At 43.2% G+C, this 25,541-nt stretch overlaps 1 protein-coding gene across 1 annotated transcript; it reads left to right on the forward strand.

Moving 5' to 3' along the window:
* The first annotated feature begins 25 nt into the window (after positions 1–25).
* On the forward strand, positions 26–24,741 carry CATSPER3 (cation channel sperm associated 3). The gene is made up of 8 exons (XM_079968142.1): positions 26–166; positions 2,593–2,746; positions 6,527–6,766; positions 14,539–14,721; positions 16,372–16,512; positions 19,357–19,476; positions 21,927–22,084; positions 24,455–24,741. Exons 1-8 carry the CDS (start codon positions 48–50, stop codon positions 24,549–24,551), a joined length of 1,212 nt encoding a protein of 403 aa, XP_079824268.1. The 5' UTR covers positions 26–47; the 3' UTR covers positions 24,552–24,741.
* Positions 24,742–25,541: the final 800 nt, after the last annotated feature.

Below are 25,541 nucleotides of genomic sequence, written 5' to 3' on the forward strand. Positions count from 1 at the left end.
TCTCCAGTGCTCCTTAAGGGGCAGGGGGATTAACAGCACCTACAAAGATGGCTGAAAAGATGGCTGTAGAGTTGCCTGAAGAACATCAGCTTATTGACGAGCTATCTTACGAGTATTTTAAGTCCAAATCTGACGTTGATGTGAAACACTATGTGTGGGGATTCAGGTAAGATTTCAGTTGGTTCCTTTTAGCTGTACAGTGGTACCTCGGGTTAAATAATTCGTTCCAGAGGTCCATTCTTAACATGAAACTGTTCTTAACCTGAAGCACCACTTTAGCTAATGGGGCCTCCTGCTGCTGCTGCACCGCTGCTGCACTATTTCTGTTCTCATCCTGAAGCAAAGTTCTTAACCCGAGGTACTATTTCTTGGTTAGCGGAGTCTGTAACCTGAAGCGTCAGTAACCCAAGGTTCACATGCTGCTTTTTCTTCAGAAGCGGTTCCACAAATGTTGAAGCATGTAATCTGGCCAAATACTGCCGCCTCTGGCTGGCAGTGGCTTTCCAGAGTCTTGGGCACCATCTCTTACGGGATCCTTTGAAGTGGAGATGGCAGGGATTGAACTTGGAGGCATGTTCTCAACCACTGAGCTGCGTGGCTTCTCCCCCAAGCACAGCAGGACAGCTCTTCTGGGACCAGGTTGTTTTGTTGTACTTGCAATTTGGAACATTGAATGACCCAATCGCACCCAGTAGAAAGAGACATTGAATCACATGCCTCGAAGAAGACTTACTGAAAGGAGACAAGGCCAGAACAGTAAATCATACTGGGACAGCCTCTTCTGTGTGGGGGTACTTTGGGCTCGCAGGAGGCTTTAATTCAAGGGTGGAGAAACCTGTGGTGGAATACAATTCCCACCAGCAGCTGTCAGCAAGGCCAGTGTTCATGGATGAACACTGGAGGTGTAAGCTGTGTTGAGAGGTTAAGGCCAGTTTAGATATTGCTTGTTGAAATGAGCAAGTGGTTTTGACATCTCTTGGACTGCTTATACCTTGGGGTCATAGCAGATAGCTCGATGAAGATGTCAACCTAGTGTGCAGCTGTAAAAAGAAATGGCAAATTCCATGCTATCAGGGAATGAATAGAAAATCAAAACTCTTGATGTCATAATGCTGTTACGCAAATCGATGGTGGGATACTGTTTGCAGTTCTGGTCACCTCCCCTCAAGAAGGATATTGAAGAGTTGGGAAAGGATTGGAAAAGGACAACCAAACTGATCATGGGGATAGAGTAGCGTAGTGTTTGGGACTTTTCAGTTTACAGAAAAAGTGAATAAGAGGTGACATGATAAAAGCTTATAAAATTATGCATGGCACGGAGAAAGCAGATAGAGAAAAGTTTTTCTCCCTCAGAACACCAGAACTTGTAGGTATCTAATGAAGCTGAATGTAGGAAGATTCAGGACAGATGAAAGTATTCATTCATTTAGTGCATAGTTAAACTAAGGGACTCCTCTCGGGAGGCAAGGATGGCCATCAACATGGATGGCTTTAAAAGACAAACAGAAAAACCTATGGAGGATAAAGTTGTGATTCGAGTACCTGTCACCCGCTTTGGGTTAATAAAGACGCGTGGACACGGTATATTGGGTTAATGGGCTAGAAAAGGCCACAACTTTATTGATTACAGCATGTGAGAAGGTATTGGCTTAGGCATTGGACAAGAGCAAATTTGACTCCACCCACTTGGAGAGGGGTGAGTGACGAGGAGTTAACTACCAGTAGGGGGAGCCTGTTGATGCCAATACAACTATAAGCTCTCCCCTGATGTCACCGGGGGTCGTGCCATGGCCCCCCGCCACACAGGGCATCGGACAGGATCCACGACCACCGGATTCCTTTAACAGAATACCCATAAGTGAAGGGGTAGGCGATGGCCAGACCTTGCCCTTCCATAACACCAACAACACATTCCAATGCCTAACCGCCAAATACCAGGAAAGTTGTGATGATTGCTACGAGGTAAGCGAAAAAAACCAAGAGGCCGGTGCCAATTTGCCAATTGGAAAAAAAACTCCTATCCTGCCCCCTGGGCAACCAGGATGACCAACCATGGGTCCATAGCAAAGTCAAGTGAGAAGCTACGCACTAGAGGGAGTAGCGGGTGGGTGACTCGCGAAAATTGGCAGCGCAATGGCGGGGGGAGCTGGCGCGGCCGCATTTGAGCGGCTAAACCATGCCCCCCGCAGTGTCTCCCGATTGGGTGCCCAGCTGGAAGGCGTGGTGCGCCAGCGATGATGGCAGGGCAGGGAGCAGAATGCCCCCTGCATGACGCGGGGTTCTGGTCCCGCTCAAAACCCCTCCCCTCCGGAAGGAGGAGAGGCTCTATCAGTGGCTACTAGCAATGGTTGCTATGCTGTGACAGCCAGAGGCAGTAATGCTTCTGAATATGTACCAATTGCTGGAAAACCACAGCAGGGCAGGGTGCTCTTGTACTTGGGTCCTGCTTGAGATTTTATCAGAAGCGTCCGGGGGACCATTGTCAGAACATGATGCTGGAGCAGATTGGCCACTGGCTTGATCCAGCAGGCTCGGCTTAAGTTTGGATAACATAGAATGTTCTGTTTTACAAATTTGTCATTCTCTTTCCAGGAGAAAAGACACGGAGCTATATGAGTTTGTTGAAACATTATTCTACCATCCTCTCTTCAAATCAGTTATGATCAGCACCATCACAATCAATGCAATATTTTTGGCCATAGAAACAGATTACAAAGTTCGCTATGAGTCACATTTTTTCCTGGAGGTAACAAGACTCTTGATTGCCTGAACTTTTCATTTTTCTCTATTGTTCTAAAGCCACTTTCTCTCTTCCAGAAGAAGAAAGGAATAAACTGGGGTGGGGGCAGGAGGCAGGGGGAGAGTCAAGTACAGAGTTTACCTGGCTCTCTCATTCCTTTCTCCTTCTTGACTTCTAGTCAAGTTATGAGTAATGCCTTATACTCTTGTCAAGCAAAAGCATTAAATGGATGGAATACCTTATTCACTATACCTGACACGAGCTTGAATTTAGGAATAGGTCCACTATTAGTATTGCTCCATAAAGTATGAATTGGAGAAAGTGTAGGATAAATACTAAGACCAAAATTTAGCTTACGTTTGTTGTGTTAGAGCTCAAATGAAAGCCTCAAGTCAGTGGTGACTAAGAGTTTCAAATGTTGAAAGAACTCTATACCTATGAGTACGTACCATTGAACCCTACAGAATTTCACTGTTAGTCATGACCAGCTGAATCAGGGTCTCAGTACTCAAAACATTTCACATATGTAATCTCAACAATATTTACAATACCCTGTATGGTAGGCCAATATTATTATCCCTAAACACTGATGGTTCTCAGATAATAGTTGTCAGATAATAGTTTCTCTAATGCTCCTCAGATCGATCTGAGTCATAGATTTTCCATTCATGCACTTAACCACTATATTATGTCAGCTTTTTTACTCTCATTACCATCATTTCTGCTGCAACTATTTGTTTCCTGCTTGGCAGGGGGTTGGACTCGATGGCCCTTGTGGTCTCTTCCAACTCTATGATTCTATGATTCTATGACCCTAGCATTGAACACAGAAGTGACACATTCACTGCTCAGAGAGCTTACTGGTAAGTCGAGAAGAGGTTGAAGGGAGAGGACAAAACAGAGAATAAGGAATAACAAATGAGTGCAAGAGTCAAAAATATTAAAAAATCATGTGGGAGTCATAAAGCCAAGGCAGAGGCTTGTAAATACTGCAGGGTGCCCCCTGACATTCCTCTGGGCAATACTTGACGGAATCCTGCCGTCATTAGATGGCGCTTAGCATAGCATAGAAAGAAGACACAATGAGGCAGCGAATATTTTCATAATGCCCGGGCAGCTCCTTCGTCTTCTCCCTTCCCCGGTAACTTTTATTATCATCCTTTGTCCTCCCAGCCGCATGGCCGTTTGGCAATGTCTCTTGTTACCTCATCCGGTCAAGGCTTTTATTGCACCCTTCACCATATAAGGTAATCATTGCCCAGAGGAATGCCAGGGGGCACCCTGCAGTATTTACAAGCCTCTGCCTTGGCTTTATGACTCCCACAAAATAACAATAAGGTTATTACACAATAATATTTCCAGCCTGGCCTTTCACCCTGCAGAGGGCCTTCTTGGTAGTGGCACCCGCCCTGTAGAACGCCCTCCCATCAGATGTCAAGGAAATAAACAACTATCCGACTTTTAGAAGATGTCTGAAGGCAGCCCTGTTTAGGGAAGTTTTTAATGTTTGAAGTTTTATTCTGTTTTTAATGTTCTGTTGAAAGCCGCCCAGAGTGGCTGGGGCAACCCAGCCAGATAGGTGGCGTAGAAATAATAACATCATCATCATCATCATCATCATCATCATCATCATCATCATCATTATTATTATTGCTGTCCTTGTTTGTGAATTCCAAAATATTCCTGTGCTGGCTTTGGCTGCTTTAATATTTTACATTACTGAAAAATCTTGTTTATGTTGGGAGAAGAATCTAGCTTAGAATAGTCACAAATGCCCTATCAACATGGTTTCAAAACTTAATGGTGATGTAATGGAGCAAGTCTGAGCCTATACTATAAATACTGATAAAACTATCCTGCACCCATTCTAATACATTGAAAGTTTAAACATTTTGCACATGTGGTTCAAGATATCTCCTGTCTGTAAAATAGCTAGGGACATTTGTCAGAAGGTTTATATGAGCTTATGAAATGCAACTGATTGCCAAATGTATGTGTATTCACAAATGTATATTGTCTTTACCAAATATTTGAATTTACTATCAGCACTGTCTGACAGAGGAAATCTATGAGTAGCTATAAATGCAACCATGCACATGCAGTATGTATACCTTTGCAAGACCTGGGATTTCTAGATAGACCGTCTAAGGGCATCATAGTTCAACGACAGGACTTAGCACATTGGGTGTGCAATTGGAATAGCTGGCTTCTTGCCAATGATACTGTCTTGCCAAGTCACCTGATACTATCCAATCCTGACATGTTCATTGTGTCATAAGAACATCGTAAGAGCCCTGCTGGATCAAAACAAAGACCTATCTAGTCCACCATTTTGTTCTCACAGTGGCCAACCAGGTGACTATGGGAAACCCACAAACTGGACATAACCACACTAACACTCATGATCCTAGCAACTGGTAATCAGAGCCATACTGCATCTAGCTAACACTAGAAGCTACACACCCACACCCACACACCATCATGACTAGTACCACTGATAGCCTTATCCTCCATTAATCTCTCTAATCCCCTTTAAAGTTGTCCATGTTGGTAGTTATCACTATATATTCTGGTGGCAAATTCCATAAGTTAACCATGTGCTGTATGTCTCTCTGTCATACTCTCTTTCCTCTTCATTGATATCACAAATCTCAAATAGCCCTAAAGCTGCTTCTAGAATATACTTCACATTTAGTATGATGGAAACACCTTTTATCTGACAACTATTTTTGCCCACACTGGTATTTGGTATTGCTAGTGATCTGCCCACCTGCTGATGTTTTGATTGCATTTGTAGGACTCTTCTTTTACAATTGAGGCTGAATAACACTTTGAACTTGAAGTGAGCACACGTTTAATAATTGCTCTCTCATGATTTAGATGTCCTCTTGAGAAACACTTATTTTTCACACACCTAGGATGTCTTAACTTACATGAAGTCAAGTCAGCTACTGTACACAAACTCTGGGCTTTAATTATATATCCCTGTGACGTGGTAGCAGAAAGAGAAGTCTGGCTACTGTCAAGAAGTCCATTCAGCACTTTGAAACATTTTTTTCCCTTCTAATGTCAAGGTTTTGAGAATGGACGTCAATAAGTTTGCATGCCCTACCTGCACCTTGGGCATTGTGGGAGATGGGCATGCATTTTGCACTTTAATTATCCTACTTGTGCTACATTCCCAAAAGAAAGGCATTGTTTACACCATATATGAAACGGCAGCCTTAAAACCAATGTCAATGTGTCTTTGCTATTATGTTCCCCTTTCGGCTGATCCTTTTGCCTGTTATCATCTTCACATTCATGTGAAGCCGCCCAGTGTGGCTGGGGAAACCCAGCTAGATGGGTGGGGTATAAATAATAAATTATTATTATTATTATTATTACTTATGCATCATCCCAAAATAATTTTTAAACATGTACTTTCCCCATGTGGGAAATAGACCACACCCCATGCGTAATCTTTTAGGGCAAATGTGATTTCCCTGTCCCTTATCTTTCTGACATCCTAGGCCTCTGTACTGTGCCTTTGGTGGAGAGGCAGCAATTCAATTCAATTCAAAATAATATTTCATACTGAAAATGCTTGTTGGGAAATATTCAGCATGGCCCTACATAAGATTAAGCCTGATGATGGCCATGTATCTGAAGTTCTTTATTTCTGTAAGAATGAGCCTGTGGTCTACCTAGCAAAAGCCATTTCAGCAGCAACTACACCTTCCCTTGTGGTTCAATCACCAAAATACCGTAACTCCTCCTAACAATGCACCTTTGTTCCCTTTTCAGGTAGCAGATCTGATTATTGTGGCCATGTATACAGCAGAGTTTCTGATGAACCTTTACCTGGATCCCATTAATTACTGGAAGGATGGTTATAAGCGATTTGATGCGACTGTCCTTTTCATTTCTTACCTCCCATACACCATTAATAGAAGCAACCCGCAAATGCACCATACTGCAATGATGCTCAAAGGATTCCAGTCACTCCGGGTTCTCAAACTCCTCTTCTACAGCCCAGGGATGATGGTAAATGGATGTGGTTTCATGAGCGGTGAAAAAGATGTCAGCTGTAAATACAGCTTGACTTTTCCTCTTCCAAACTGCCATCTCCTTCCCCCGCTGAGGATTAATTCCATTCTCTTTTGCTCAGAGGGTGATTCAAATGTGTGAAAAGCACACAGGAAGGAGTTCTTCCTGAATTGGACCATCTCAGGCTGCATTTCGCTGTGTTTTCGCTTTTGAACACCTCCCCCCCCCGAATATTACCATGAATTTTATTTTATTTGCCCTATTAAATGCCAATTTTCCATTACAGGGATTTATTCACTTATTTTAAACGTGGGGAAGCTTATGTTAATTCTCATACATTTAAACTGGCCCCAAGTTTCATCAGCAGGGAAGGAAACAAATAGTCTCTGTTTCAGAGTAACAGCACAGTCCTTCACATCTCTAGTCGGAAGTAAGCCCCATTGAGCTCAAATTGTTCTGGACTGTGTGCTATACTCACTGCTGACATCTGTTGTCAGGATCAGGCAATATTCCTAGTTATTAACATGGTTAACCTGTGCAAGTAAATTCAACGAATGGGGATTGTCCTTTTTACAGCTGAAACTCTAAAAATATGCAAGGAAGATTTGCAAAAGGAATTAATTATCATGAAGTGTTGCATTCTTTTGGTTTCATTTTTTCGCAAAGCTAATGCAAATTTTCAATAATAGCATAACATTTACCTGTAGTTTAATGATGTCAAGACACAGAACCTGTAATGGCTGTTATTAATACCACATGACCAGCTTTCATTTTACAAAAGATGTTAAAATCCATTGGCAAAGGATTCTAGGAGATGGTATGAACTGTGTGTTCCCTTCTCCTGCCTGAATTGTGTTTGCCATGTAGAGGGAGCCTGTTTTAAAGGAGAGGTTAGGCTGGCCTCAACTAGAGCCAGGGCCTTCTCGGCTGCGGCTCCAATCTGGTGGAACACTCTGTCACAAGAGACTAGGGCCCTGCGGGACCTGACATCCTTCCGCAGGGCCTGCAAGACAGAGTTGTTCCACCAGGCCTTTGGTCAGGGCGCAGCCTGACTCCCTCCTCTGGCAACCTGCACAGAATCTTGCTTAATCGGTTGCCGTTAATTTGATTTTAATTAATTTTTATAATGAAATATTTTTAGAATGTGTAATTATTTGATTGTTTGATTATCTGATTATTGTTAGCCGCCCTGAGCCCGGCTTTGGCTGGGGAGGGCGGGATATAAATAAAATTTATTATTATTATTATTATTTGTGGATTCTGCTTGTCTGGCCTTGTGTTTTTAGCATTTAAAATGCTACTGAGATGTTACTTGGCAGAGCCCTCCCTTGATTAGCTCTTGAACAAAATGAAATGCCTTGAGGTTGCAAACACTTAAGTGAAAGCAGATCTGCCAACCTCAGCCTGAGCTCTGATTGGCTCTTTGCAAGCATGTCCTCTTGCCCTTATGTACAACGTTGATTGATCCATGTCACCAGGGGGTGGCTTGTTGCCATCCTTTCTATCCTGACAGCATGAGAACTTTTACTCTTGCAAGATTGAATGTACTGCCCTCGGCTGTACTTGAGGGGCAATTCCAACAGTTTCCACACGAAAAACGCTTATGCCCCTGTGGAGATGGCAGTACCGAATTGGTGGCGCATGCCCTTCTGTCTTGCCCTCTTTATAAAGACTTGAGGAATGAGATCATCACCCCTCTTTTATTGTCCATTCTGGGTTGCCCAACCACTGCCACAGTGTCCTTTCTCTTGACTGATCAAGATGAGCAGGTGACAGCAAAGGTTGCAAGGTTTTTAGCTGGCGCAATCAGAATAAGATCCACTACAGTCAGATCTCGGGTTGTAGTTGCTTCATGTTGAGCGTTTTCGGGTTGCGCTCTGTGGCGACCTGGAAGTAACGGAACTCATTACTTCCAGGTTTTGCCGCTCGTGCATGCACAGACGCTCAAAATGATGTCACGCGCATGCGCAGAAGCGGCGAATTGCGACTCGCAGACGTGGGTTGCGTTCACTTCAGGATGCGAACGGGGCTCCGGAACGGATCCCGTTCACATCCAGAGGTACCATTGTATTTGACTACTGATTCAAAACCCTAAAATGTATTGTATATAATTGACTTTTTATTTCTTTTCTTTGTATATCGTATTGTTGTTTTATTGCTATGGCTGATGGCTGACACAAATAAAGATTCATTCATTCATTCCTGACAGCATGAGAACCTCTGGGGGTGCGGATCAATCAGCATTGTTCACAAGCCTTGCCTCCTCCCCTCCCGAACAACCTTGATGGCTTTACATCACCAGTGGGTTCTCATGCTGTCAGGGAAGAGAGAAAGGATGACAGCAACTCGCCCTCTCTTGACATGGATCAATCAACATTGTACAGAAGGGCGGGAAGCAAAGCTAGTGAAAGGCAGTCAGGACTCAGATTAAGCTTGGCAGATAAATTTTCACTTGGAGTTTGCAACTAGGGGCAACTTCCTTCTGTTTGTTGATTTGTTCTGATTAACATGGTGAGGTCTTATGAGGTCACTTACCTCCAAGGTCTTAAAAATGTGAAATAGGCTTTAACTTCCCAAGACTTGCAATTCTCTCTGTGTGTATAGTTTCTTTTAATAAATGAAGTCTGGGGTTTTAAAGTCAGATTTCAAAACTTCTCCTTTTATGTTTACAAGCTAAGTGAGTCATGCATCTTTTGTGAGCCCTGTTTTTTCTGCTGCACTGTGTATTATTGTGCCTGTGGATTTAAACCCTCTGATCATGCAATTTTCTACACAACTACCGTATTTACTCGAGTCTCATGTGCTGTTGAATCTAATGCCCACCTCAATTTTCAGATCCTTGAAACCAAAAAAAGTATTAGCTGGCGTATGTAAATGTGCCATCGAATATAATGTGCACCTTAATTTTTGCAACGTAATTTGGCCAAAAAAGGAGACCTCTATGTTCCTCACAGAGCTACTCTTTTCAGAATGGTTTAACAATCAGCTCCCCTTCCCAGGGAATTCTGAGATCTATGAGGGAAGAGGGATATTCTAACAATTCTCATTACCCTTAACAAATTTCAACTCCCAGGATTATTTTGGGGAAGCAATGACTGTTTAAAGAAGTATGATACAGTGGTATTTTGGGTTAAATACACTTCAGGCTACAGACGCTTCAGGTTACAGACTGCTAACCCAGAAATACTACCTCGGGTTAAGAACTTTGCTTCAGGATGAGAACAGAAATTGCGCAGCAGCGGCATGGCAGCAGCAGGAGGCCCCATTAGCTAAAGTGGTGCTTCAGGTTAAGAACAGTTTCAGGTTAAGAGCGGACCTCTGGAACGAATTAAGTTCTTAACCCAAGGTACCACTGTACTTTTAAAAATGTGTAGTAAAGATTGGCCCCAAATTTGGTTTCTCTTCTTGTTTCGTCTTTTCCACATTAGGTTTGGCTCACCACGTTTCTGCATCATGAAAATTTGCTGGGAGTTTTAGTGTGCATTTTCCTAATACATACATTTTTATGCAATTTAGCCTAATGTACACATTTCCCCAAGCAATTATTGTAAGTTATTTTCACTGAAATATTTGCATGTTTATTTCCCCCTAATATATGCATTTATGTGCCCATTTTTTGGTTAGATAACGGGATCACAAAATTCAGAGAAGTGGTGAATTGAAGGACTTTGGTTTGCGTATAGTTTTTTGGGGAGCAAATTAGGTCAGAATAAAAAACCGAATCAAATTTGCCTGTCCCTTTTTGCGTATTGATATAATCATAAATAAATAATCCATAAATTTGTTTACTTACAAATCTGCAATATTTAGCCATTATAAATGTATGCAGGAGTGCACATATATGCATATATATATAGGCACATAAATTCTAACACACTGTGTGCCTAAATACTGTTGACTCATGGTTTTCTCTGGCAACCTTGGAGGTTTAGTTTTCAGTGGGGAGCTAATGTGTGTAGTGGCTGCTCGGCCGCAAGCTCAGCCATTAATTGGCTGGGGAAGTTCACCAGAAGTGGGACATTTATAGGCACAAAGCTCTTATAATGATCACTTTTGAGCCTTTATCCCGCTACTTTTGATCTTGGACTTCAGTTATCACCAGGTTTTTATATGCTAATTATCCAGTGTTTCTGGGGGACAAGGTTGGGACGGGGGTATATAAAACTACCAGCAATTTATAGAAGGTAAATCAGGCATTTCCATTTATCTTTGCTAATAATACTAGAAGAAAGGGATACCCCATATAAAATTGGGAAGAGAGAAAACTGATTTAATGCAGTGTATAATTAACTGGTGGAAGCCTCTTTTTCCCATGTTGAATTGACACTGTACATTGCATTTGTGTATATTGTATACCACCTCGATATTTAACATGAGATGGCACAATACAAATACTTTTATAAAGAAGTAAACATCCACTTCATTGATGCATATCTGAGCACACAGAATTGTATAACCTTGAAGTCAAGTTAGTATTTGGGAGGAATAGACACATTTAAGGCTACAATTCTGTGTACACTTACCTTGACGTAAGCCCCATTGAAGTCAATAGGATTTACTTCTCTGAGTAGACATGTAACCTGTGACTCTATAAATGCAACAGCAGACCACTCATACCTTAGGCCCAGGCAACCCCCCCAAGTGCTTAAAGATTCCTCTTTTGAGGAATCATTAGAGTTCTTTGTAAGGTCCTCTGCATCCTTTGCCTTTGACCACAACACAGGTGAAATATTAGACTTGGGATTTTGGCCCAAAGTAGTGTGCCAATTCCCTGTGTTGCTAAGGAAAGCAGTCATCCCCCCCCCCAAAAAAAAATTGTGTTTTACCAATACTGCCCCTGCCCCGGAAGATGTAGGAGGTTGCAGATATCTGTGTGTGCATTATAGTTTATTAACTGCTGCGAAAATTACTTCTCAGCAAAGAAATGGAATTTAAGGCATGAAAAGCACACAACACCTTCTTAGTATGGTTCCCTTTTATTAATTAAAACAACAACCACCACCAAACTCATTACAATTTTCTGCCTCCCACCTTGGTGCAATAAATTTCCACCTTGAGGATATAATTTCCTCATTGGTATTTCACACTGAGAAGTTATGTTAAGAAACAATCCTGATGAGGATGCGTGCTCCGTTTATCTGCCTTTTGGTTTGAAATTAAACGTTTAGAATGCCCAGTTCTGAAAACGACCTTTTAGGACGATGTACTGAGGATTAATCTCCATGCAGTTTACAAGATTGAGTGGCATAACGACAGGAACCGCTGTGAATTTTTGAAGGCGTAGATGAGGAATGTAAAGATGGATGTGAGGGTAGCAAAGTTATTGGATGCCGGTATTCAAGGGGTGCTTGCTGGCCTGTTGCTACCACCGGCATTTTACAGCTCTCCTTAAGGGAGGCTGATTTTTTAAAGATTGTATCCAAATCCCTGATTGACTGGAGCACCATTACATCGCTTTATAAAAACGTCCCATGCTGTGGAGTGTAAATGGGTTTGTTCCTTCTCATTTTGAGGGCCAGTTCTATTGCCATGATTAAGAGCCTGATCGCGCAAGGTGCTAAGCCCCCCTTCCTTTTGGTGGGGGCATTTATTTATTTATTTGCATATCACTTTTAAAGCCATTATCCTTCCCTGCATTGATCCTGTGTCCAGGTAGAGAGACCTTTCTCCTGCGCCCCTACCCTTGGTCACTACACCAGTCCAGCATTATGGATTCTTTTGGACTACAATTCCCATCACCCCTGACCACTGGTCTTGCTAGCTAGGGGTGATGGGAGTTGTAGTCCAAAAAAACCAGCTGGCGACCCAAGTTTGGGAAACCCTGATCTAGAGTAATAAATGGCTAGACCAACAACAGCTTGAAAGTGGGAGACATTAGCTCCCTTCACCTTGGCCATCAGTTACCGGGAGTGTGAATATAATCTAAATAATCCATTGTGTGGAGGTAGCCAATATTTTATAGAGTGGCTTGAATCTAAAAGACACACTGGCATGAGTGGAAGACAATTCTGTTTGTGCAATTTTTGATAATCCCCCCTCTCACTACACCACTTCATGAACTGTTCCTGAAAGTCACCTAACCCTCATAAGTAGATTTCGGCACAATCAACACAACGGAGGTGGGAAAGGCAAGGCCCATTATGCAAGCAGAAATCTGCTTGCGGTTCTCTGAAAGAAAGGTGTCATGCTTAGCACCAGCAGTATAGCTGGAGTAACTGATGCTTCCCTAACCTGAATTACTAACCCCGTGTAGGCTTGTCACAGTAAGAAGGGAAGTAATAACTTCTCAATCCCACATAGAGTTGTCACAATCAAAAGGGAAGTAGTTACTTCTCAAGGAACCTTCCTTCCCTAACAAAGCCACTACAGTACTGTTGACTGCATGCATCAGTAATGTTTATTATGAAGCAGATGTGGGTCTTGTTGGTCTTTTGCACTACGAGAACTCCTGCTTAATATGCCCCTAGAGGAAGCACCGAAAAGCACAGGGTCACTGGGTAAGAACTCTAAACAGAATGAACTCATATAAAGTGCTACAAATTACATCAGAATGTACACTAGACTCTCTGAGGAACGGATGGGAATACTGACTTGGGAATACTGCTTGAGTCAGACTGTTGGTCATGGATCTTGGCCAAGATCACAAACATTTCTATTAACTCAAAACTACAGAAGACTCTGCACTGCTTGAGTATTATATTACTCCAGAGACTGACTAAAGAATGGGCTGGCTGCCTTCCTTTCACTACAGAAAGCATACCGATGCCAAATACAAATGCCAAAGGGGTTCTTATATAATCTGCTGGTCCTTTTAAGACAAACATCTGTGACTGCCAACGCTGTCTCATACTTCAGATCCCAAATCCATTTGTTGGTCTGTTCAGGTGTCAGTTCCTGGTTAGTGGGTTTGTGCAAAGCCAGGATAAGATGCTCATCTGCCTCTCTTGCATGGCAAAGGAATTTGCTTTGTGCCGTTAGATCAAGGCTATAGTCAGTTTGGCAGTTCCCATGCCTAGTCGAAGGACTTGTAACTGGTGTCAGTAACTCCAGATGCAGCCGTGTCTCAGACTCAGAACGCTGTACCTGGGAACCCATTCTTCAGCACAAAACACAAGTATGTGGCGTCATTTACGAATGATCCCCATGGATGAATTTTGTCACTTTTGCCTAGCAAATAAAGAAAGGCTGGGCTCTTCTCTCGTTTCCCTGCAGCCCTTGTGGCCCCAAAGCTCTGTTCAGGGGGACTGGGGGACACCTCCAGAGCAGCAGGAGAAATAGCACAGAGGGTTGCAGGGGAAGGGCAATGCTGGTGAGACTTTGGATCTTCCCATTGGTGAGATCCTTTGCTGGATCTTGGTTCCATCCATGAATGAAAGGATCTCTTCCATTGCAGAAGCCTAGTTAGGATCCAAGCCGGGGTCAGTATCTGGAAATGGGTCAAGCGAAAGCTACCCCATTAGATGAGTGGAAGTCATTCACAAATGATGATATGTGTGCTGCTATTTCGTTCCTCTGGAATCAGTTATCAAATGCAAAAGGGGACGAAAGGCCTGTAATAAATTTTAGGACTGCTGGTTCTTTTTGAGTGTATCCGCCCATGCCCTGCCACTGATGACTTTACTCCATGAAACAGAAGCTCTGAATGAAATGGAAAGGAAGATCCCCAACCCTACTTCCTACCTGATTTTTTTTTAATAAACATTTTTCTTCACATATTGTAAATTTGGATTCACTTGCTTTTCTTTTCTCTCTCTTTCCACTCTGCCCAGGTCCTGGTGGCAGCCCTGGCCGAAACTGCCAAAAATGTGATCTACGTTCTCGTGCTGTTGTTCCTGCTCATGTTTATCTTTGCAATTCTGGGTCAGGGTTTGTATGGAGACCCCGACCACGGAGACACACGTAACTGGGGCACCCTAGCAGCTGCCTTTTTCACTCTTTTCAGTTTAGTGACGGTAATTATCCATTCTCGGTTAGCTCTGTCCCACATTGCTTTTATATAATGGCAAAATCAATTTGAATAGAAACTATTTCAGGGTGTAACTAGGTCTAGATCTGTTATGTTTCAAGGTTTTTTTCTTATTTTAAGGACAAAGGTAGTTTCAGGGAGTGGTCTACTTAAGATGAGGAACATGGTTCTTGGGATGGTTGTTTAAGTTTCCCCTTGCCATTGTTTCACTCATTCAAAAATCATCCCTAGAGATGCTGTTTGCCCCACAAAGCAAAACATGCTGGTATCACACTGTGCCATTGAACACTTGAGTGTGTCTTCAGTCCAGCTATTTTTCAGAAGACTGTAGAGTGGGTGCAGTTTGCATCTCATCCCCATCGTTATCCCTGATAAGTATTTTGCCAATGAACCTAATTTTCCTTCAATATTCCCCACAATATCTGGACAAACATTGAGAACAGTTTTGTGGCTTCCCTCCCCCCATAATCAATTGTCCCCCCCCCCAGTGTTTATCTTTGTGCACATATAGTGCAAACACACCAAGATGGGCCCCAGAACAAAGAGGGGTAATAATGTGAAATGGGACAAGGACAACAGCATGATCAAGATCTCAGAGACAATAATGATTGCCTCAAACAATTCCTGCATGAAGCAGTGGGTTGGGCTGATTACCGCCAAAGGATCTTCTGATTCTATCAAATTACTATTAGTAAGAGCAGTTGTTTTAAATCAGAAAGTATAGGCATGGGTCAGTGTGTGTGTGTGTGTGTGTGTGTGTGTGTGTGTGTTGGGAAGAATGTATTGCATTGAGGAAAGCAGAAAGGCAAAAAAACCAACCAAACCAAGCCTTCAGTCTTGTTAATTTCATTGCTGCCACCAGGTCAATATCTTCTACCACCACAGGCCCTCAGCTGCCTGCACTAAACAGCCTTCTAAGCTTTCCCCTCTACCATAGAGTGGTTTGGCACTTAGCTTGGGGTGAATGACAAGCTCACTGACCCCCCCCCCCCAAAAAAAACCCCAACCTTTAATTAAGGTTTTAGTAAAGCAACATTAAACAGCTTGTGAGGAAATAATTTTAGATTTTTAAAATATATATAGAGAGAGATAAATGCACCTGAGATAAATGTACCTGTTCTAGACTGTTTCCCCAACCAAGCCAATGCTTATGAATCTGTACCTCCCTGCTTATATAGGTTCCTCTTTGCCCATATGCTGACTGTTTTGTTGTAGTGCCCCTTTGAGCTGCCAAACATTTTCTAGTGTTCCAGCACTGTTAGTGTTTCAGCCTTTTTGCTCTCAAATCTCTTATCTCTTCTCATCTTTTCATCTCTTCAGTTAACTACGCTATTTTCCAACTCAACTTATGCACAATATTTTCACGCCTCTTCCCAATCTTTTAGCCAATTGGAAGGAGAGAAGATTCCCGGTTAAGTTTCTATCTTCCATAATTGCCAGGTTCCTCTGTGCAGAGCTTCCCCACGTACATTTAACGTTATTCAGAACTTTTACCCCTCTTGTCCAGAAAAGCCTCCAACACTATGCAACTGTTTTACAATCGGAGTCTTACAACCCCAAATTAAATCACTATGATTTATATGAAACTTGGTTGATTCTTCTTTAGAGTTTAATCACTGATCTGATGACCTTTCAGGTTGATGGCTGGACAGACTTGCAGGATGAACTGGATGCCAAAAAATTTGTTTCAAGCCGGACATTCACAATAGTGTTCATTCTCCTGGGATTTTTTGTGTTTTTCAACATGTTTATTGCAGTTGTTATCATGGATATTCAGGTAACTTGCCTTTGTGTGGCAGAGATAGCAATTTTATCTCTGTATAAATTCATTTATCTCTGTATAAATTCATTTGTTTGATAACCAGCACTTACTGAGTTCCCACAAAACTGCTATGCATGTGAACTATTTGTGACTGAAAGTCTGCTCTGATTAGTGAATTTTAGTCTAAATCCTATGTCTAATTTTCATCCAATTTAGGCATATCTTTTATCTATATACTGCAAAATGGGTATAGTGACACACGTGATTAATAATAATAATAATAATTTATTATTTATACCCCACCCATCTGGCTGAGTTCCCCCAGCCACTCTGGGCGGCTCCCAATCAAGTGTTAAAAACAGTACAGCGTTACATATTAAAAATGTCCCTGAACAGGGCTGCCTTAAGATGTCTTCTGAATGTCAGGTAGTTGTTTATCTCTTTGACATCTGATGGGAGGGTGTTCCACAGGGCGGGTGCCACTACCGAGAAGGCCCTCTGTCTGGTTCCCTGTAACCTCACTTCTCGCAATGAGGGAACCGCCAGAAGGCCCTTGGCACTGGATCTCAGTGTCCGGGCTGAATGATGGGGGTGGAGACACTCCTTCAGGTATACAGGACCGAGGCCGTTTAGGGCTTTAAAGGTCAGCACCAACAGTTTGAATTGTGCTCGGAAACGTACTGGGAGCCAATGCAGATCTCTCAGAACCGGTGTTATGTGGTCCCGGCGGCCACTCCCAGTCACCAGTCTAGCTGCCGCATTCTGGATTAATTGCAGTTTCCGGGTCACCTTCAAAGGTAGCCCCACGTAGAGCGTGTTGCAGTAGTCCAAGCGGGAGATAACTAGAGCATGCACCACTCTGGCGAGACAGTTCATGGTCAGGTAGGGTCTTAGCCTGCGTACCAGGTGGAGCTGGTAGACAGCTGCCCTGGACACAGAATTAACCTGCGCCTCCATGGACAGCTGTGAGTCCAAAATGACTCCCAGGCTGCGCACCTGGTCCTTCAGGGGCACAGTTACCCCATTCAGGACCAGGGAATCCTCCACACCTGCCCGCCTCCTGTCCCCCAAAAACAGTACTTCTGTCTTGTCAGGATTCAACCTCAATCTGTTAGCCACCATCCAACCTCCAACCACCTCCAGGCACTCACACAGGACCTTCACCACCTTCACTGGTTCTGATTTAAAGGAGAGGTAGAGCTGGGTGTCATCTGCATACTGATGAACACCCAGCCCAAACCTCCTGATGATCTCTCCCAGCGGCTGCATGTAAATGTTGAAAAGCATGGGGGAGAGGACAGAACCCTGAGGCACCCCACAAGTTAGAGTCCAGGGGTCTGAACACTCATCCCCCACCACTACTTTCTGAACACGGCCCAGGAGGAAGGAGCGGAACCACTGTATGATAGTGCCCCCAGCTCCCAGCCCCTCAAGACGGTCCAGAAGGATGTTATGGTCGATGGTATCAAATGCCGCTGAGAGATCCAGCAGAACTAGGAAACAGCTCTCACCTTTGTCCCTAGCCCGCCGGAGATCATCAACCAGTGCGACCAAGGCAGTTTCAGTCCCATGATGAGGCCTGAATCCCGACTGGAAGGGATCCAAATGGTCCGCTTCTTCCAGGCGTGCCTGGAGTTGTTCAGCAACCACTCGCTCAATCACCTTGCCCAAGAATGGAAGATTTGAGACTGGGCGATAGTTGGCCATCGTGGCCGCATCTAAAGATGGTTTTTTAAGAAGCGGTTTAATAACCGCCTCTTTCAGTGGGTCTGGGAAGGCTCCCTCACGGAGGGAAGCATTCACCACCCCATGAAGCCCATCGCCCAGTCCTTCCCGGCTAGCTTTTATAAGCCAGGATGGGCAAGGATCCAGGAGACAGGTGGTTGGTTTCACTCGTCCAAGCAGCCTGTCCACATCCTCGGAGGTAACAGAATGGAATTGATCCCACTCAACTTGACTAGACAGAACTCTAGCACTCTCCCACCCCTGCCCTGCTCCCACGGTGGAGTCTACTTCTTCCCGAATCTGAGCGATTTTATCTGCAAAAAACTAAAAAGCATGGGGGAGAGGACGGAACCCTGAGGCACCCCACAAGTGAGAGCCCAGGGGTCTGAACACTCATCCCCCCCCCACTTTCTGGACACGGCCCAGGAGAAAGGAGCGGAACCACCGTATAACAGTTCCCCCAGCACTGTTCTGTTAGATCTGTTAGATCTGTCATAGTCCTACTGCAAGCTGAAAAGTCTTGTGGGATGAACATTAACACCAAAAGTGTATACAGTCGTACCTTGGAAGTTGAATGGAATCCGTTCCAGAAGTTTCTTCGATTTCCAACACATTCAGAAACCAAAGCGTGGCTTTTGATTGGCTGCAGGAAGCTCCTGCAGCCAATCAGAAGCCACAGAAGCCCCGCTGGATGTTCGGCTTCCAAAGATCATTTGCAAACCAGAACACTCACTTCCAGGTTTCCAGCATTCGAGAGCCAAAATGTCCGAGTACAAAGGCATTCAGGATCCAAGGTATGACTGTATAAACAATTACTTCAAATATATTGATGCTGTTACTTCTGCAGAATGATATATCACTACTTTGGCATGAAGTACAAGGGATATGGTTATGAACTGGGCTGCTCTGCTATACAAAGTATCTAGAACAGTTTGTCTACCAGTAATAAATGCTGATTAATGGGATATCCAAGGCAGAGGATCACCTTGGCTCTGTACTTAAGGGTGTAAGGAGAGGGATTACACATACCTTATTCTTTTACTGGTTGAGAAAATAAAATTTCCTGACGATGTAGTAAATGAACAGGAGCTTTGTCTCAAGATATTCTATCACCCTTTGTTTTGATACAACCAGGGGACAACTGATGAATATGAGCAAAAGCTTAAAGCAGACAGGCATGCTGCTCTGATGGCAAAAAAGCAGTCTATTCTGAAAAGACAACAGGACGAAATAAAGGCACTACTGAATCAGCAGGTTAGCACATAATAATGTTACATTGCAATAAGGGCATACTTTTTAGTAGATGATTCCCATTCAGTTAAGGGTAAAGGTAAAGGTACCCCTGCCCGTACGGGCCAGTCTTGCCAGACTCTAGGGTTGTGCGCTCATCTCACTCTATAGGCCGGGAGCCAACGCTGTCCGCAGACACTTCCGGGTCATGTGGCCAGCGTGACAAGCTGCATCTGGCGAGCCAGCGCAGCACACGAAACGCCGTTTACCTTCCCGCTGGTAAGCGGTCCCTATTTATCTACTTGCTTTCGAACTGCTAGGTTGGCAGGCGCTGGGACCGAACGACGGGAGTGCACCCCGCCACGGGGATTCGAACCGCTGACCATGCGATCAGCAAGTCCTAGGCGCTGAGGTTTTACCCACAGCGCCACTCGCACTGTTCAGTTAGTCTCCATTAATTCACAATGAATGAATAACCGACCAAGAAAATAACCCACCTGTGGGGAATTTTAAAAGTAAACCAAGTTGTAGATTTTCACGTCATTTAATGCTCAGACTGAAGTTGTTCATTTAGCTTATAAAGTGGAAAAGCCACAGCTGTGCTCCACTCTGTGGGCCACAGAGCCCAACGCTGTACAGAATATTGGGTCCAGAGAGAACATTATACCTACCTTTCAAGCTATAAAATCTAAATAGACTATTGAAATTGTCCGAGCATATTCAAGTGTTAGTCTTGTAGCTGGTTAGGGCTGGGATTGTTACATCTCCTGAATGAACTAGCTGTGGCTTATTAATTTTAGTTAATAGGCTTTTTGACCGCTTTTAAGGCAATATTGCATCCCAAAGCAGATATACAACTACATATCCATAAAACCCAAGAACAAAACTATTTAAAACAATGCAGATATCCAGTTCTATTCCCAAAATATACTAGTTTGCATACCAGAAAAGAAGTGGCTTACCTAACTCTGAAAAACAGCATTCATTATCCTAGATTGGAAAATGGTTATTAAGGCCTGTTTAAAATTAACAAGGGATGGAGCCTTGGGCATCTGTGGCAGAGAGCAAGGAAGGCAAGTCCCCTCTGCCGCTGGATGAACTGTAGTATCCAATTCCCAGCTTTTATTTTTATTTTTTCCTGTTTCAGGCATCTGTAAAACCCGAGATGTGATGCAACATGTGTTTTCCTTTGTTTTGTGAGAAACTAACCTGCTCCCACCTCTAGGGGTTTTTGGCCAATGAATGAAGTCATAGCAGTGACTGACATTTAAGAAACCAGATCTAGACAAAGAGAAGGCTAGCTACCACCATTAAGTCTCCAGAACTACCAGAAATGGTAGACCTGTTATCTCATGCTAATTATATATGTTTATTTATCCCCTGCCCCGCACATGAAACATTCCTGCAGATGCCCATGGATAGAACTTGCCTCACTTAGAATCAAGTTCCATAAATTGGGAAGTGTATTTCTTAAGCTTTCTTATAATTTATACATACACATCCCTTACTCACACATTCACTCATATCTTCATATGCAACAGAGTTCCATTGACCCTTTTTGAAATCTGAAGGATCCTACACAGGGCTTTTTTCCCAACTGGAGCTCAGTTCTGGCACCTCTCAGGTGGGCACCATTGCCGTTAATAAGAGAACAAGGGAAGCATGCATGGTGAGATCCAGGCACCTCTTTTTCTAGAAAAAAAGCACAGATCCTACAGATTTTGGAAGGCATGCAGAAAGGGGGCCATGCAGGGATGCGAGGAGCTCCTTGGGAAACATGGTGCTCAGCAACTTCCTAGATGTCTATGACTCCTCCCTGACAAAACCCAAACAGTCTCAGTAATGGAATATGGACAAACTTCATACAGTTTCTAAAGGGCTACCCATATGGTGTCCTTTTTAAATCCCACAAAACTTCTCCCAGAAATTCAAGGATAAGATGGACCAGTCCTGATCTGGATGTGACTTCTGTTACTTTAAAACATAGGTGGGGCACCTCAAGACTGAGGGCCACATGCAGCCCTCAAGTTATCACTATCTGGCCCTCAGAACATTCTCCACGCCACACTCCTCCCAGGCCACCTTTTGTACCCTGAATGCTTGTGCCTGACTAGTACTCTTGAACTCTGATAATGCCTCGTGCTTGTCTCTATGGAGGACATATAGGGGATCTGTGAGTGTGTATAGAAACTCGCCTCCCATTCAAAGGTAAGCATTCACATTTGTTGCTCTACCTCCTTTCCCCTCTGGCCCTGCCCATCACTGTCACATGGGTACCAGAAGGTTGTCCCCTGGGCTGAAAAATGTCCCACCCCTACACCTCTGCCAGCTTTAAAGCATAAAAAAACTCACCCCCTTTCCAATGTTGCTTATTTGCCTTTTGTGGAAGTTGCTGGGAGTATAACCAGCTCTGTGAAGCCGAACACGGCATTGTAGCACTGGCATTAAACCGGTTGCCTGTCTTTTCACACCAGAAATCAACAGAATATAGAACCTTTGATGAAATGGTGGAAAGCTTCAAGAAAACCCTGCTTCACACAGATCCCATGATCTTAGAAGATTTTTGTTGCAGCCTGCCGTTCATCGATCTATATTTGTCATCTTTGGATCGTCAGGACGCCACAATTTATAAGTATGCAACACTTCCTAAGTCAACCGTATAAGGGTTAGATCATGTTCATATTAATAGTTATTTCACTGCAGCCAACGCTAATTATTTTAAATCCTTGACACTCCTGTGCTGTTTGTACTGAGATCTAACAGAAATGTTTTTTTTTAAGTGTGTGGCATTGTTTCCTAAATACTGTGAAGTTAAGGAATTCTGAATGTTGGTGGGCAATGGTAGGATTGAATGCTTCCAAGGGGGCAAAAGCATTCCTTGCATGTAGAAAGCTAGAACTTCAAGAAGATGGGTTCTGGGATAATGTTCCCAATCTTTCCAAATGCAAGGAATTTTTGAAATGGAAGGCAGTCTAATGTTTGAAATGGTCTTGCCATAGGAGAGGTGTAAAACATTGTTTTTGTGTGTGTTTGGATCAGCACTCTGAGAGAAAACCATGTTTAACAGCTTTGCAATGACAGGACCATTTCAAACATGTAAAATTGCAAGAACAGAAGCTTCCCAGTTAGGGAATTTCTGTTCAAAACAAGGAATGAACGAAAAAAGTGCATTGTAGACTCTTGTTCCTAACAAGTGCATGAACAGAATAGAAGGCACAGCTTCCTGAATAGGCCCTACAAAAATACCTTAATGCTGGCCATTTAGAATGAGAAGAATGAAGCTTTGGAAATGATTAAAGATCACACTTGAATATTTAGTCACATTTTAAACTCTGTTTTGCCAACTGATACATGTGGTTCTTGTGATAATTTGTTCCTACTGATGAAAATGTGGCAGGCCTTTGGAAGAGACTTTAGAGGCTGAGTGTAAGAAGCCACTGGGGCTGTTTCTTGCGCCTTGGAAACATTGCTTCCAGGATCCAAAAATCTGTGATCGTGTAAATCTCTGTGTGATGAATGCTATATTGTTCTTAATTTTAAAATAATTCTAAGCTGCTTTTATATTTAAGAAAATGCATCAACTGACTTGCTAAAAACAACAATACTATAACTCAAAGCAGCAGAAAGAAGCAATAAATAAAATTTTAGACTGAGGGGATCAATATATAAACCCACACCATCCATACAATACATCTGCTTTGTATGCAGAAGGTCTAAGATTCCATCCCTGGGATCTCTAGGTAGGACTGGGAAACATTCCTGTCTGAAACCCCGAAAAGCCATTGCCAGTCAATGGAGACAATACCAAAAAACATGGACCAATGTGAAGAGTTCCCAAATGCCTTCTCCAAATTGAGTACAGTGGTACCTTGGGTTACATATGCTTCAGGTTTCAGACTCCGCTAACCCAGAAATATTACCTCGGGTTAAGAACTTTGCTTCAGGATGAGAACAGAAATCGTGCTCTGGTGGCGTGGCAGCAGCAGGAGGCCCCATTAGCTAAAGTGGTACCTCAGGTTAAGAACAGTTTCAAGTTAAGAACGGACCTCCAGAACGAATTAAGTACTTAACCTGAGGTACCACTGTAAATGGATAGTAAAAAGGGAAAGGCAGTTCAATGCAAGCAAGTGTAAATTGAAGCATGTTGGGGAGGAGGAATCCCAATGAGGTCTGAGCTGATGGTGACTGACTAGGAACAAGGCTTGGGGTTGTAGCTAAATAAAGATATTGACCAAGTGTACAACGGCAGCAGTGAAAAAAGCAAATTCCATGTTAGGGATCATTATGAAAGGGATTGAAAAGAAAACTTCTATGATCGTAATTCTGTTATACAAATCTAATGCACAACAGCACTTGGAATATTGTGCTCCCTTTTGGTTGCCTCACCTAAAAAATAAAAATACTGTGGAGTTGGAAAAAGTCCAGAAAAGGACAACCCAAATGATTGAGGGAATGGAGAAACTTCCCTATGAGGAAAGGTTACAGCATTTGGGACTTTTGGGCTTAGAGAAAAGGAGAGTGAAGGGTGACCTGGTAGAAGTTTATTAAAAGTTGCTAGAGGAGCTTTTTCTCCCTCTCTCCTAACATGATAAGTCCTGGACATCCAGTGAGGCTGAATGCTGGAAGATTCAGGACAGATAAAAGAAAACACTTCTTCCCACAGTTAAACTATGGAACTTGCACCTGCAGGAGGCAGTCATAGCTACTAACTTGGATGGCCTTAGAAGAGGATTAGATAAATTCATGGGGCATCAAGACTGTCAACAGCTACTAGCCATGATGGCTATGCTCCACCTCTGTTGTCCGAGGCAGTGTGCCTCTGAAGTGGTTGCTGGGAATCACAGGGACGGGAGAGTGCTCTTGTGCCCGGGTCCTGCTTGCGGTTTCACCACAGGCACCTGGTTGGCCACTGTGAGAACAAGATGCTGGATTAGATGGGCCAGACCTGTTGTAGCATCATGAAATGATCATTGCATGTGCTTTGCTTGTTTTCTCATTCCAGGCTGCAAAAATTGTATTATGAAATCGTTGCCGTTTTGACTAATATGCTGCAAGAAGCAGACGAAAAGCCTTTGCAGAGCCTGCAGGCTCATAGGTGAAGACCTGAGTTTCCTGCTACCTAACGAAAAAGTGTTTTTTTTCCCATTTGAAAAATCTCGTGCACGCTCCTTAGCAATTAGCAAAATGAATGGAAGAACTTCCACGAACTTCCAGCAGAGCTAGAGTTTTACTTCGTTTGTATTCACATCTTAGGAAATATAAACGTAATTTGGCTGCTTTGCAAATGCATCCTTGTGTTTGCGGCTGTATCTCTTTCCATCTTTATAGGCTTAGGTCAAACTGTTAGATCATATCGTGTGATTTTTCCTGAGGCCATGTGGTAGCTTTTAACTGGTAAACCCAGATGGGTTGCAAACTAATGGAGTCATTCTGTGTGTGTAGGAGAGTTTTTTGGTTGCTGTGGGGAAGGGGAAGGATCCCATGATTGTGTGCAATTTTGTTTCTCACAGCACAGAGCTCAAACAAGGGCCTGGGCCATGACCACCACCTATAGCAGCCTTCTCCAACATCTAGTGCCTTCCAGATGTTTTGGACTACAAGTCCCATCAGCTCCAGTCAGCATGGGTCACAGTCAGGGATGGTGGGACTTGTAGTCCAAAACATCTGGAAGGCACCAGGATGGGGAAGACTTACTCAACTTAAAGGACACATATGAACAATTGGAATGCATGGTAGAATCTGGGTTCCTGAATGCATGTTGTCTCCTGAAACTTCACTTAAGCTGGAGCGCATTTGATTTACTATTTGCCCAGCTGACATGGGTTGGGCACTGATGTGAATGGTTACATTCTGGATTCATGGTGCCACAATGGAGATGATGATGTCAACACAGTTGGAGCCATGAATTGCCCTCAAGGTGAGATGCTTTGTTTCTGTTACTTTCTCAACATACATGTATATTTTCTGGAACTTTCAAGGTAAATAATTCTGTGGATATATTCACATTCATTTAAAGGGAAAACACGCATACACACATATACATCCATTTCAACTTTATCAGGTTATTTCTCAAATAACAGCCAGTCTTG

Source organism: Podarcis cretensis (genome assembly GCF_951804945.1).
Source record: "Podarcis cretensis genome assembly, chromosome: 2".
Lineage (NCBI taxonomy): Eukaryota > Metazoa > Chordata > Lepidosauria > Squamata > Lacertidae > Podarcis > Podarcis cretensis.